The 13,845-nt window shown below is 44.2% G+C and overlaps 2 protein-coding genes across 2 annotated transcripts in view; both read left to right on the top strand.

Annotated features, from left to right (window-relative positions):
• The window catches only part of LOC309547397 (uromodulin-like), an 879,146-nt gene that overhangs the window by 538,583 nt on the left and 326,718 nt on the right, over window positions 1-13,845 (top strand). The gene's annotated exons all lie outside the window — the stretch shown is intronic.
• On the top strand, window positions 5,247-10,149 carry LOC309547386 (proton-coupled zinc antiporter SLC30A2-like). The gene is made up of 3 exons (XM_082247229.1): window positions 5,247-5,378; window positions 5,519-5,653; window positions 9,567-10,149. Exons 1-3 carry the CDS (start codon window positions 5,372-5,374, stop codon window positions 9,710-9,712), a joined length of 288 nt encoding a protein of 95 aa, XP_082103355.1. The 5' UTR covers window positions 5,247-5,371; the 3' UTR covers window positions 9,713-10,149.

Here is a 13,845-nt window from a genome sequence, read left to right as displayed (position 1 = left end):
TCTCTCTCTCTCTCTCGATATCTCTCTCTCTCTCTCTCGATATCTCTCTCTCTCTCTCTCTCTCTCTCTCTCGATATCTCTCTCTCTCTCTCTCTCTCTCTCGATATATCTCTCTCTCTCTCTCTCTCTCTCTCTCTCTCTCTCTCTCTCTCTCTCTCTCTCTCTCTCTCTCGATATCTGTCTCTCTCTCTCTCTCTCTCTCTCTCGATATCTGTCTCTCTCTCTCTCTCTCTCTCTCGATATCTGTCTCTCTCTCTCTCTCTCTCTCTCTCTCTCTCTCTCGATATATCTCTCTCTCTCTTCTCTCTCTCTCTCTCGATATCTCTCTCTCTCTCTCTCGATATCTCTCTCTCTCTCTCTCGATATCTCTCTCTCTCTCTCTCGATATCTCTCTCTCTCTCTCGATATCTCTCTCTCTCTCTCTCTCTCGACATCTCTCTCTCTCTCTCTCGACATCTCTCTCCTCTCTCTCGATATCTCTCTCTCTCTCTCTCGATATCTCTCGATATCTCTCTCTCTCTCTCTCTCGATATCTCTCTCTCTCTCGATATATCTCTCTCTCTCTCTCGATATATCTCTCTCTCTCTCTCGATATATCTCTCTCTCTCTCTCGATATCTCTCTCTCTCTCTCTCTCTCTCTCTCGATATATCTCTCTCTCTCTCTCTCTCTCTCGATATATCTCTCTCTCTCTCTCTCTCTCTCTCTCTCTTCTCTCTCTCTCTCTCTCTCTCTCTCTCTCTCTCTCTCGATATATCTCTCTCTCTCGATATCTCTCTCGATATATCTCTCTCTCTCGATATCTCTCTCTCTCTCTCTCTCTCTCTCTCGATATCTCTCTCTCTCTCTCTCTCTCTCTCTCTCTCGATATCTCTCTCTCGATATCTCTCTCTCTCTCGATATCTCTCTCTCGATATCTCTCTCTCTCTATATCTCTCTCTCTCTCTCTCTCGATATATCTCTCTATATCTCTCTCTCTCTCTCTCTCGATATATCTCTCTATCTCTCTCTCGATCTCGACGCAGCGGCGCCGTTGGCTCTTGCTGCTGTCAATCAAGCTCAGTTAGCCAGTCGTAAGAGAGGGGCAGGGACGAACGGCAGCTCCATGTCTGAATGGATACACGGAACTGCAGCTCGGCTTAGGTGCCCCCATAGCAAGCTGTTTGCTGTGGGGCCACTCATCAGGAGGGAGGGGCCAGGGACCTGAGAAGAGGAGGAGCCAGGCTGCCCTGTGCAAAACCTTCTGCACAGAGCAGGTAAGTATGTTTGTTTTATTGTAGTAGTTTAAAAAAAAAAAACTTTACGATCACCTTAATAGCTGAAAGCCCAGCCCCGGCCAAAACCTGATTTTTTTTGAATAGTGGGGAAGGATTTAATGTTTGTCAGGTTTTTTTTTTTTTTTTTTTTTTTTTTTTTTTTTTTTTAATACTGCCGTCTAGGCCTGCACGATATTGGAAAAAAAATATATTGCGATTTTTTTTTTTTTTTTTCCAACGATATATATTGCGATATTGTGGGAACCGTCCTTTATATGGAGAAATATAAAGGAGGTTGGCTGCAGCCCACTTCAAAATATAACCCTGGAAGGGGTTATATAATAGATTATAAAAAGGAAGAGGAAGTGATTGGTGCTGCCAGTATATATGTGAAATACAATAAATAATCTATATTGACATGGTGTGTATACAAAAAGGGAAAAGTAGATGTATGTATGTATGTATATGTAGAGGAAAATAAATTATTAATATATAAATATATAAATCATTAATATATAAATCACCTCTGAATTATTAATAATTTATTTTCCTCTACATATACATACATACATACATACATACATACATACATACATACATACATACATACATACATACATACATCTACTTTCCCTTTTTGTATACACACCATGTCAATATAGATTATTTATTGTATTTCACACAAGGCCGTCTCTAATATAGATTGGACCCTGGGCAAACATTTTCTTGGGCCCCCCACCCCTGAGACATATAATAGCAGCTAGACTGAAAATCAGGTTACTGCAGCAGATCAGGCAGCGATTGCGATTGGTTGGTTGAGAGGTCCTCTGTGTGCAGAGTGCGGGGTTGGAGGTCCTCTGCGTGCAGAGTGCGGGGTTGGGGGTCCTCTGCGTGCAGATTGCAGGGTTGGGGGTCCTCTGTGTGCAGGGACGGGGGTCCTCTGTGGGCAGGGACGGGGGTCCTCTGTGGGCAGGGACGGGGGTCCTCTGTGGGCAGGGACGGGGGTCCTCTGTGAGCAGGGACGGGGGTCCTCTGTGAGCAGGGACGGGGGTCCTCTGTGAGCAGGGACGGGGGTCCTATGTGAGCAGGGACGGGGGTCCTCTGTGAGCAGAGTGCAGGGTTGAAGGCTGTGCTTTGAACATTTTAAGTCATCCCCCCCAAAGTACATAGCTCTCCACCCCAGTTTAGAGCTCTAACCCCCCCCACCCCCCCCCCCCCCCAGTACAAAGCTTTTTTCCTGCCCCAAATCCTCTCCCTACTACATTTGAAAAACTTCAGAGTGGGGATACTAAACAGCAGCTGGAACTTACACAGGAAGTCCGTGCGGGCTGCTGGCTTCACGGGAGCTCCTCAGCTTGTGTCAGTGTAGATTCCCCGCCCCCCTCTCTCTCACTCCTCTGCTCTCATATAGAGATGTGTAGAGCAGCCAGGGATCTGAACGGCTGCAGAGAGAGGAGCGCTGTCACATGAAAATACAGAAGCAACGCTTCTGTATTGCAACGGACCGTAGTGAGCAACCAGCAAGTGACCAGCTCGGGAGGCTGAACTCCGGCTGAAAGAAAGACCTGGTGGGCAGCAGCGCGAGCTCAAGGGGCAGCTACTTTGGGCCCCAGAGCAATGTGACGGCCCTGATTTCACATATATACTGCTACTGGCAGTGGTGGTAGGAGGCTGGAGCGGTGGATTAGAAAGGAGCACAGCCGCATACATTACATTTATTCACTCATGCAGGCTGCAGCCCGCCCCACACGTTCAGTGAGTCTCACTCTCCGCCCTAGTTTTCTCAATGGCACATTCAGGGAGCCAATCGCACCGTGAGCAGCTGCACAGCTAACCAATCACGCGTGCCTGCACACCTGATTGGTTCGCTACGCCGTGAGTAGCGGCACAGCGAACCAATCAGGTGTGCAGGCACGCGTGATTGGTTAGCTGTGCAGCTGCTCACGGCGTGATTGGTTGCCTGAATGTGTCATTGAAAAAACTAGGGCGGAGAGTGAGACTCACTGAACGTGTGGGGCGGGCTGCAGCCTGCAGTGGATTGGATGTGTGATTTCTCCTGCGAGTCCTCCTGTCCTCCTCCGAGTCCCTCCCCCTGCCTATGCAAATATCGTGACCTCGGCGACATGAATATCGCCTACGGCCACAGAACGATAGTCGATATCATATCGACTATTGTTCAGCCCTACTGCCGTCTGTGTTCCTATGGGGAATTGTGCCTTGGATTTCTGTTGATGACAGGAAATTATGGCAATTCTCCTCTTCTTCAAAAGGGACACGCACAAAAAAGTTCAAACAGATTGAACAAAATGCTTCCAATAGTATATTAAATAGACCAAAAAAGAGCAAATAAGTTTATTATTGGGGTTTACATACACCTCTATGCCACTTACATTCATTTAGCTTTAAAGGTGAAAATCAAGCTTCTTTCACCTGCCTGATCCAGTGTTTGCATGTTAACCTATGGCATCTCCCAGAAAGGTGCATCACTAAATGGATGAAAATGGACCAGGCTGTGTGGTTTGATTTCCTCTTCAGTCCCCTAAGACTGTTCATAAAATGTTAAACTAATAAAATGTTCGCTCTAAAGACAACCAACCACAGCCACGTCCCTGGACCATATAATAAAGAGAAAAAAGAGAAGAGATTGTCAACAGTTCTCCAGTCCAAGATTGGAAAGGAGAGTTGGCTCCCCTACCACCTTAGCAAGATGGGATTTTAAAGGCTGAGGGGTTGTCATTGATAAACGTACAGCATACTTTATATGAAAAGAGAATAACTTTATTAAATCCATCAAAAATATAATGTGCGACTATAAAAAGGATAGATTCTACATCCATATATATCATGTTCATAAATGGAAACGGAATAACTTAACAGAATAACTTGGTGGTTCCTACGCGTTAGGCTCTTGTGTTAGCTTCTTCAGGGACCATGTGGAAAATTTCATAACCCCGTTTCTAAATGCCTTTCACATAGATCACAGAGCACGTTGGGCATAGCAGGATCCCATGGCGTGGGAACATGACCGGGGATGCAGTCCCAGAGGGACATGGGCACCAAAGTGGCCAATTGCCCACCTAGAGACGCCTAAATGACGGGCCACCCAGACAACTGGAACGGAGGCACAAACACTCCAGTAGTACAACTTCAGGAAATGTCAGGCAAAAAGGTATACAGTCCCCCATCCAAGTCTGGCGTGTCCACGTGCCTCCTCCTCCATTCCAGTTGTCTGGGTGGTATCCCCACAGGACGTAGGTCTGGCCCAGTGCCCGTCATTTAGGCGTCTCTAGGTGGGCAATTGGCCTTTTTGTTGCCCAGTTCCCTCTGGGACTGCTTCCCCGGTCATTTTCCTACGCCATGGGATCCTGCTATGCCCAGCGTGTTCTGCGGTCTATGTGAAAGGCATTTAGAAACAGAGTTATGAAGTTTCAACTTGATCCCTGAAGAAACTAACACAAGAGCCTAATTGTTTAGCGAAACGCGTAGGAACCACCAAGTTATTCTGTTTCTATTTATGAACATGCTATATATGGATGTAGAATCTATCCTTTTATATTCGCACATTATGCTTCTATTCTGTATTATTGATGGATTTAATAAAGTTATTCTCTTTTTTATATAAAGTATGCTGTACGTTTATCAATGACAACCCCCTCAGCCCTTAAAATCACATCTTTCTAAGGTGGTAGGTGAGCCAACTCTCCTTTCCAATCTCGGACTGGAGAACTGTTGACAGCCTCTCCTCCTGTTTTTTTCTCTATATTTTCATAAAATGTTGTCTTTCACCATAATGACTGGACCAAAAAAGCATTTTATTGTTGAGCAATACGGCTTGCATAACAATGTCAGTAGTGTATGTGATGAATGAAGCTTACAGATGTGGATAAAGGGAGCAGTAACAGAAACCATGTCTTGTGATATTTTGATGTGGGACTCTTCTATTGTAGATTGCTATAGATGGTACAGGGAGTATACCATTGAGGTGACTCATGTTGATTAGTAATCTTTCTTTTTCAGCCAGAGTATAAAATTATTGACCCTATCTGCACGTTTTTGTTCTCTATCCTTGTCTTGGCAACAACTTTGACCATTCTGAGAGATGTCCTGCTTGTACTCATGGAGGGTAAGTGATGCTAAAGGTATCCCAACAACAGAACTAGGAATATGATGCAGTATGTGTTGGATCCCATAAGAAATTATTCAAAGTCCTTTTTTTTTTTTTTTCCTTGCACTTCTTTTTTTTTTTTTTTTTTTTTCATACAGGCACTCCCAAAGGTGTGGACTTCAACTTGGTAAAGGATACCCTGCTTTCCATAAGTGGAGTGAAGGCTCTTCACAGCCTCCATATTTGGGCTCTTACAGTATCTCAGCCTGTCCTTTCTGTTCACATAGCAATAAGTAAGTTACCAAACATTCAAGCACTATATATGGTGATTCTTGGTCTTTTATCTGCGTAAATTGACAGGTTTATTTGATAAATGGTGCAAAAAGCAAAGTGCCACATTTAAAATGTACATTTATTTATTTTTTTCCCAAAAGATGGAATGTTGACTGGTTTTTATGGTTACTGTACTTTCACACTGCCTTTCTGCTATTTATTTATTGAATAGTCATGTAATGGTTGCATAAGACTCTAATTGTAATGATTTTGTCTGCTTTTAAATTTTATTTGATTTAAACATTGTAAATTGTTTAGTGTGTCACCGACTTATTGAAATGCTTCCAGTGTATGCCAAGAAATGTATATATTACATCTTTGTAATCCATACACTTTTTTTTTTTTTTCCCATGTTTTTTTTCTTCAATGCTGCAAGTAAAGAAAAAATAAACCTTTCTCTATCGTTCATTGACAGACGCAGCTTCATATAATTTTTGACCATTGAGTTATGCTGCCCCCTACAGGAGTAGAACACTAGGCAGGAAAAAGCTTTACCACGCCTATGGGGCCGTCTTTGCAGGCATACACCCACACACTCAGCTATAGGCTTCAGTTTGTTTCTGCCTAGTTTTGAAGTCTTAGCTGTTTCTTTTGGGAACCTTTTTGGAAGACTTTACTTAGTTAGTTTTGTTCTGAGAGAACTAAAAGGAACAGCCGGCTGGGTTTTGGACTGGATATGCTGGATCCTAAAGGTCTCCCCGCTCGGCCAGTGAGCGTGCGCAGGTTATAGTCCAGCACTAGGCCTTGCCATGACATAGCCCCAATGGCCGGGGGCTGGCCTGCTAGTGAAACACCTTGCCAGAATGCATATAACCTGGGTCCCCCTGAGTCGCAGCGTACCCCCTGGCTGTCAGCACCCCCACCCCAGGTGGAGAGGTAGTCTGTTCGGAGTGGTGCTCACCTGATGCCGTTGGTATGGTAAGAGTCCCCCCCCCCCCCCATTTCTCTAGCGGTCTCGGGGGGGATGTGGGCCCCTCCCTGGGAAAGTCGGACCCTCGATTCCCCTGGCCTCTCGGTGATACCAGGCCCCCCCCCCACAAGCAAGCTCCTTCCTCGGGGGTGGATGTATTGCGGCCGCTGCAATGGTTCTGTGAGGGGGAGGTTTATACCTGGTGGGGGCCCCTCCTGGGGACCCCCCGATGCAACTGTCTAATGACCCCCCTGGGGGGTCCTGGAGACCGCATGGTGCACCGTGGGGGCTGCCATTTTTCTGTCGTTTCCCATTGAAATGCTTGGGCAGCCATGTTTTGGTAGTTCACCCCCCCATAGAAATGCATTAGGCGGCCATTTTTTTGGAGTCCACGATCGCTGGGCAGCAGGGAGAAGCTAGGGTGACTCTAGTACATGACCCAGATATTTCCTTTTCCTATATCAGATCGTTTGTCTCTGCACAGAACGTTTCTGTATCCCTCCATATCATTTTGGTGGTATGTTACTGGGGGTCCCTGTAGGAATTTCAAATTCACCCTGCTGCAGGCTGTGCTAGGGCTGGGACTTGTGGTGCAGCGGTGCAGAACGCGTTTTTTGCAGTTTTTCTTAGTGACACTGTTTTTTGTATTAAGTAATGGAGTCCCAGGACCAAATCTCACCCACAGACCCCCTCAGTGCGGTTGCGGAACCCTCCGGGTCGCAGCCCCTGTCTGCATTTAAAGCAGTTTTGGAAAACCTGGTGTCAAAAGTGGATTTAAAAAATGCCACTAGTAGAAAGTGCCCTATGCCTTCCCCTGCCTATCCTCAGATTCTGAGGTAGATATGGCCACCACGGGCGCATGCCATCCTGGTGGATTTGCATCTTCGCATTCTGATGGCGAGGAGGATGTATCCTCGTCAGCAGCCGCTTGGGAAAGCGCGCTGGTGGAGGCACTTGGTGTCAGTGCGGGAAACCTTAGAAATGGCGGATGATTCTACAGCCTCAGGGATGCGGGTCTCTTTTGGCACCTGCAAATCCCAGAAGTCGGGTAAGGTTTTTCTTGTCCGGAACTTTTTGATAACATTGTCAATGAACAGTGGGGGGGGGGGGGCACATCAAACAAATGTTAGTGGTGCCTAAGTGCTTTAAAAGGTGCTACCCCTTCGCGGACGTGGTATCCGCTAGATGAACCGTACCACCAAAGGTGGATCATCCGGTTTCCAGACTAAACAAGTCTACTGTGGTTCTGGTGGAGGAGTCCCTGGTATTTACAGACCCCGTGGATAGACTGAGTCTCTGTCCCACCATTTGCATGTGATAGAGGGCTCAATACTGAAACCGATCGTTGTGATCACTCTGGTGTCACAGACCATAACGGAATGGGTGGGTGAAGTTGCTGAAAGGCGACTTGGAAAAGCAGCTCTCGTTGGGCCTGATGGAGCTAACGGACCAAATGGTCCAAGCCCTTCTGTATATATGTGATGCGTCACTGGATGCGGCTCCACTGGTAGCCAGAGTGTCTGCGGTGGGGGTTGCTATTAGACGCATGGTGTGGCAAAAAGCTGGTTTGTGGACCAGGCTTCTAAAAAGACTTTCTGACCTTCTCTTTACGGGGCACAGATTGTTTTGTTTGGATCCTCCCTGGATGAGTTGATCAAAGGCCTTATGGGTGGGAAGAGTACTCTTCTTTCCCAATCAACCAAGGGCAAGGCACTGCGTAATAGACAGGGAGCCTTAATTTACTGCTCATAGGCGGCCCTTTCATACCTCTGGGTTGCAGGAGAAAGGAGCTAAGCCATTCAGGTCTTTTGGGGGTTCCAAGAAGATATGGTCAGTTAAGCCAAGAACAGGCTAATCCGGATCTGCGGACAAATTGTCATCTGCATGAAATTGTCATCTGCCCTCACCTGTTTCTGGGGTAGGGGAATGTCTTTGCTTCTTTCCGGAACCATGGACTTCCTTCATTCGGGACAAATGGGTTCACAAACTGATCCGATACGGTTACAAGATCAAATTTCTGACAGGTTCTTCCCCTCCAACCTCCACCTATCTCCAGATCGGTTAACAGACCTACGAGAGGCGGTGCAAGACCTGCTGTAACTGGGAGTGATTGTGCCGGTTTGTTGTCCAGCAATCTGTCCTCTCTGCGGACTTGCATAAGTGTCCTAGGCCTGATGGTGTCGACCTTCCCATTACAGAGGGAAATTTTGGTCAAATGGAACAAAGATCCAAAGTCGTTTGGATTCCATGAAGTTATCTCTCTCTATATCTATCTCTCTATATATCTCTCTATATATCTATCTATCTCTCTATATATCTATCTCATTTTTAATATATGTTCACATCATTCCCTGCCCTCAAGGAGCTTACAATCTAAAGTCCCTATCTCACATTTATACATAGACATACTAGGACCAATTTAGACAGAAGCTAATTAACCTACCAGCATGTCTTTGGACTGTGGGAAGAAAACCAGAGTACCCAAGTAAAACTCACACAGGCACAAGGAGAACATTTTAAGCTTCATGCGGGTAGTGCCGCAGTTGGGATTTAAACCATCAACCCTGGTGCTGCTAGGTGGAAGTTCTAACTACTTAGCCACTGTGTGCTACCCCAATCAAGGAACAAAACTGTTTTAACAATATAAGCTGTATGTGAAGGCTTAGTACCCTAAAAATTCCTGTTTCATGGTTAAAAATGCAGTGGACATTTCAGAATAATCAAAGTGCTTCCCCTTGTGCTGTAACCTATTAAAGGAGCAGAGTGCAGAGACGAGTAGCTGCAACCTGGTGCTACTGTCCCTTTTCATTTCTCTGGTTTCAGTTTTATACAGTGCATTGTGTTGGTGGATTTGGGAAAATGTATAACATTTTACACATTGCCTGTCCAGTGTGCCATTGGTTTAATATGACTTGTCTCTATACTCGATGGCTCATTGCTTCTCTCTTTTCCTTCTATTGCAGATGACAATGCAGACTCTCAGATGGTACTGAAAGAGGCCAGTTTTCGCCTTCAGAATAAATTCCACTTTCACACGACTACAATCCAGATAGAAAATTATTCTGAAGATATGAGAGATTGTCAAGAGTGTCAGGACCCAACAGACTAAGGATTATTTGGACCTTAGGTTATGTACATGAAGTGGTATTCACTTGAACGTGGAGCTAAGAACTGCCTCCTTGTGACTGCTCCTAAGCAAATGAAATGCAGTCTTATGTGGGTGCAAAGCTTTGTCTAAGGACTCTGCAGTGGACAGAACTATACTTGGAATACATTTTTATCCCAGGTCTTTTTTGTACTGGTTATGCCAGAAGATCAGTTACGACAACCATCTGTAGTCAGAATGCTTGATGCTTTACTTTCTCCACACTTTGCGGATTTTTGCACATAATTATGGCATTGGACTTATTGTGGTAGTTACGACAAAAATAAAACATTTTATTAATGTTCTCTACAGCTGAAAATTGTGTCTACAAAGTACAATTGAACACATGTGAATTAGAACTCCAGTTAAAATTAATGCAACTGAATTTCCAATTAAAAGAATAAATTAAAAAAAAAAATGTAGCTTTTGCAATACTTTTTTAAATCAAGAGCCATCTCACACACTACTTCTTTTCCTCCACTAGATGTCTTTAGTCATCTGGGCTGAAAGACAGCCAGCATTATTCAACCTTCTTGCTCGGAGGCCATGCTATCCCAAAAACCCACCCCTAACCTGTGACTGGTCAGAAAATGAGCACCGTGATTGGCTCCTTTCTCTGTTACTCCCATTTCTTTCTATTTTTTCCTTCTATCAGTATATGAACTAATTGGTTACTCATGCTGCTTCTTCCTCCTTCCATTTTCAAGTTATATTGTACATGGACTAAAAGAGGTTGATTGCAATTCAAATTTAAGGTATTTAGACTGCTTACATTTAAAAACTACATAGCCACAATAATATCTACTTGGGGTTTAGCTAGAAGTTGGAAGGGTTATATAGAGCTCCTAATTGGGTTGCCATTGAGGTGAGCTTTTTATTCTGCCCAAGCAATTGGAGAAGAGGAGCCTTGTGGGTGAAGACTGCTACTGGAGATTTTGGGGTATCTGTTGGTAAGAGCCTTTTATGATCTTCACTCTGGCCCCATTTGTTGCTGCCAGAGGCAAAAAAGACAGGCCCCGGAAACTCGAAGAAAACTTTGCCTCTCACTGGATGCAGCAGTGGTACTAGTTGATGTGCCAGGAGAATTTGGAAGAGGGCAGAAGAATACAGTAACTGAGAAACGTGAAAGAGAGATGTTGGAACTGTTGCAGTTGAGTTCTCTCCCCAGGTTACTGCTCACACCAAGTAGTGCCATTCTTGCCCTGATATTCGCTCTAGACCCATTCTTTGGAGGTAGAACCAGTCTGTTTCTGTGCTGCAAGCTGACTTTTGCTGCCGTCTGCTGCAACCTGTGACTGCCCTTTGACATCTTCCAGCGGGTTTCTGCTCTCCCACCTCCACTTGTCCCTCAAAACTGTCCTGCTGTCCCCTTCACGGCACAGAATTTCAGTCTACCATATCATTGTTGACTACCTCTTTTTTTTCTCACTGTCCCAGAAAGTGCTAGTTGCTGAATCTATAATCAGGAGCTGCTGTATTTCAATCCCCCTGAAAAAGACCCTATAAACACAAAATAAAAGCAGAGCTGCCCTAAAGGTATAAGCCCACTAACCTATCCCTCAAAGCAATGGACCGCTAATATATATAGTATACACAATATGTGTGTATATGTACAGTGCTGTGACCACTCTTTGCCCCCATTTGTGATATAGATAGATACATTTTTTTACACTTATTTAGATCATCAAACAAATCTTTTATATTACACGAAGATAACCTGAGTAAATGCAACATTTTAAATAAAGATTAATTTATTAGGGGGGAAAAGCAGTCCAAACCTGCTTGACTTTATGTGAAAAAGTAATTGCCACTTAAACCTGATAACTAGTTGTGGCACCCTCAGCGACAACAACTGCAATCAACCTTTGCGATAACTACCGATGGAAAATTGGCCCACTCTTCTATGCAGAATTATTTAAATTCAGCTACATTGGAGAGTTTGAGCATGAATGGCCTTTTTCTGGTCATGCCACAGCATCTCAATCTGAATTTGAATTAAGTCCGGACTTTGACTAGGCCACTTCAAAACTTTTTTTTGTCTTTTTTTGAGCCATTCAAAGGTGTTCTTGCTGGCATGTTTCAGATCATTGTCCTACTGCATTAACCAAGTGCGCTTGAGGTCACAAACTGATGGCCAGACATTCTTCGTCTGGATTTTCTGGGAGAGCACAGAATTCATGGTTCCATCATTTATGGCAAGTTGTCCAGCTTCTGAACCTGCAAAGCCTGCCCAGACCATCCTACTACCACCACCATGTTTTGACTCCTGGTATAATGTTCTTTTTATGAAATGCTGTGTTAGTTTTATGCCAGATGTACACCTTTCAAAAAGTTTTAACTTTTGTCCCATCAGTCCACAGAATATTTGCCCAAAAATCTCCTGGGAGTAATCCAGATGTTTTTTTTTTTTTTTTTTGGCAAATGTAAGACTAGCCTTTGTGTTCTCTTCGGTCAGCAGTGAATTTCCCCTTGGCACTCTCCCATGGATGTAATTTTTGCCCAGTCTTTCCTATTGTTGAATCATAAACACTGTCTTTAACTGAGGCAAGTGAGGCCTGAAGTTCTTTAGATGATATTCTGGGTTCTTTTCTGATGACCTGGATTGGTTGTCATGTTTTGAAGTAATTTTGGTAGGCCGGCCACTCCATGGAAGGTTCACCACGGTTCCACGTTTTCTTCATTTGTGAATAATGGCTCTCGCTGTGGTTTGCTGTAATCCCAAAGTCTTAGAAATGGCTTTGTAACCTTTTCCAGACTGATACATGTCAATGACATCGGTTCTTCAATGACACTTTCTCATCGGTTCTTGAATTTCTTTAGATCGCACCATGATGTGTTGCTTTTTTTTTTTTTAGATCTTGTACTGTGCTTTACAGACAGCTTCTATTTTCAGTACCCTGAAAAAGTATTCATACCCCTTGAAATTTTCCACAAAAAATGGTAAATAATTGTGAAGTGGAAGGAAGATGATAAATGGTTTTACAAATATCTGAAAAGTGTGGCGTGCATTTGTATTCACCCTCCCTGAGTCTATACTTTGTAGAACCAGCTTTCCCTGCAATTACAGCTGCAAGTCTTTTTGGGTATGTCTACCAGCTTTAAAAATCTAGAGCGACATTTTTGACCATTCTTTTTTGCAAAATATCTCAAGCTCTGTCCAAATGGATGAAGAGTGTCTGTGAACAGCAATTTTCAAGTCTTGCCACAGATTCTCAACTGGATTTAGGTCTGGACTTTGACTGGCCCATTCTAACACATGAATATGCTTTGATCTAAACTATTCCATTGTAGCTCTGGCTGCATGTTTAGGATCGTTGTCCTGATGAAAGGTGAACTTCCGACCCAGTCTCAAGTCTTTTGCAGACTCTGACCAGCTTCCCTGTCAATGCTGAAGAAAAACATCCCCACTACATGATGCTGCCACCAGCATGTTTCACACTGGGAATGGTGTGTTCAGGGGGATGTGCAGTGTTAGTTTTCCACCACACATAACATTTTGCTTTTAGGCCAGGAAGTTCAATTTTAGGCTCATCTGACCTGAGCACATTCTTCCACGTGTTTTTAACTGTGTCCTCCACATGGCTTCCCGCAATCAGGACTGCTTATGGTTTTCTTTCAACAATGGCTTTCTTGTTGCTTCTCTTCTATAAAGGGCAGATTTATGGAGCGTACAACTAATAGTTGTACTGTGGACAGATTCTCCCACCTGAGCTTTTGGATCTCTGCAGCCCCTCCACAGTCACCATTGGCCTCTTGGCTGCTTCTCTGATTAATGCTCTACTTGCCCAGACTGTCAGTTTAGGTGGACAGCCATGTCTTGGAAGGTTTGCAGTTGTGCCATACTCTTTCCATTTTCGGATGGTGGATTGAACAGCGCTACAGGAGATGTTCAAAACTCAGGATTTTTTTTTTTTTTATAATCTTACCCTGCTTCTCCACAACTTTATCCTTGACCTGTCTGGTGTGTTCCTTCAGCCTTCATTATGCGTATTTTTTCGTTTTTCGAAGGGTTTCTAACAAACCTGAGAGCTACACAGAACAGCTGTATTTATACACACAGGTGGACTGCTTCTTTTTTTTTCTAATTAGGTGACTTC

Source organism: Pelophylax lessonae, assembly GCF_965119305.1.
Source record: "Pelophylax lessonae genome assembly, chromosome: 2".
NCBI classification, from domain to species: Eukaryota; Metazoa; Chordata; class Amphibia; order Anura; family Ranidae; genus Pelophylax; species Pelophylax lessonae.
The sequence above is the reverse complement of the archived record's forward strand: the minus strand, read 5'-3'. Positions and strand labels throughout refer to the sequence as shown.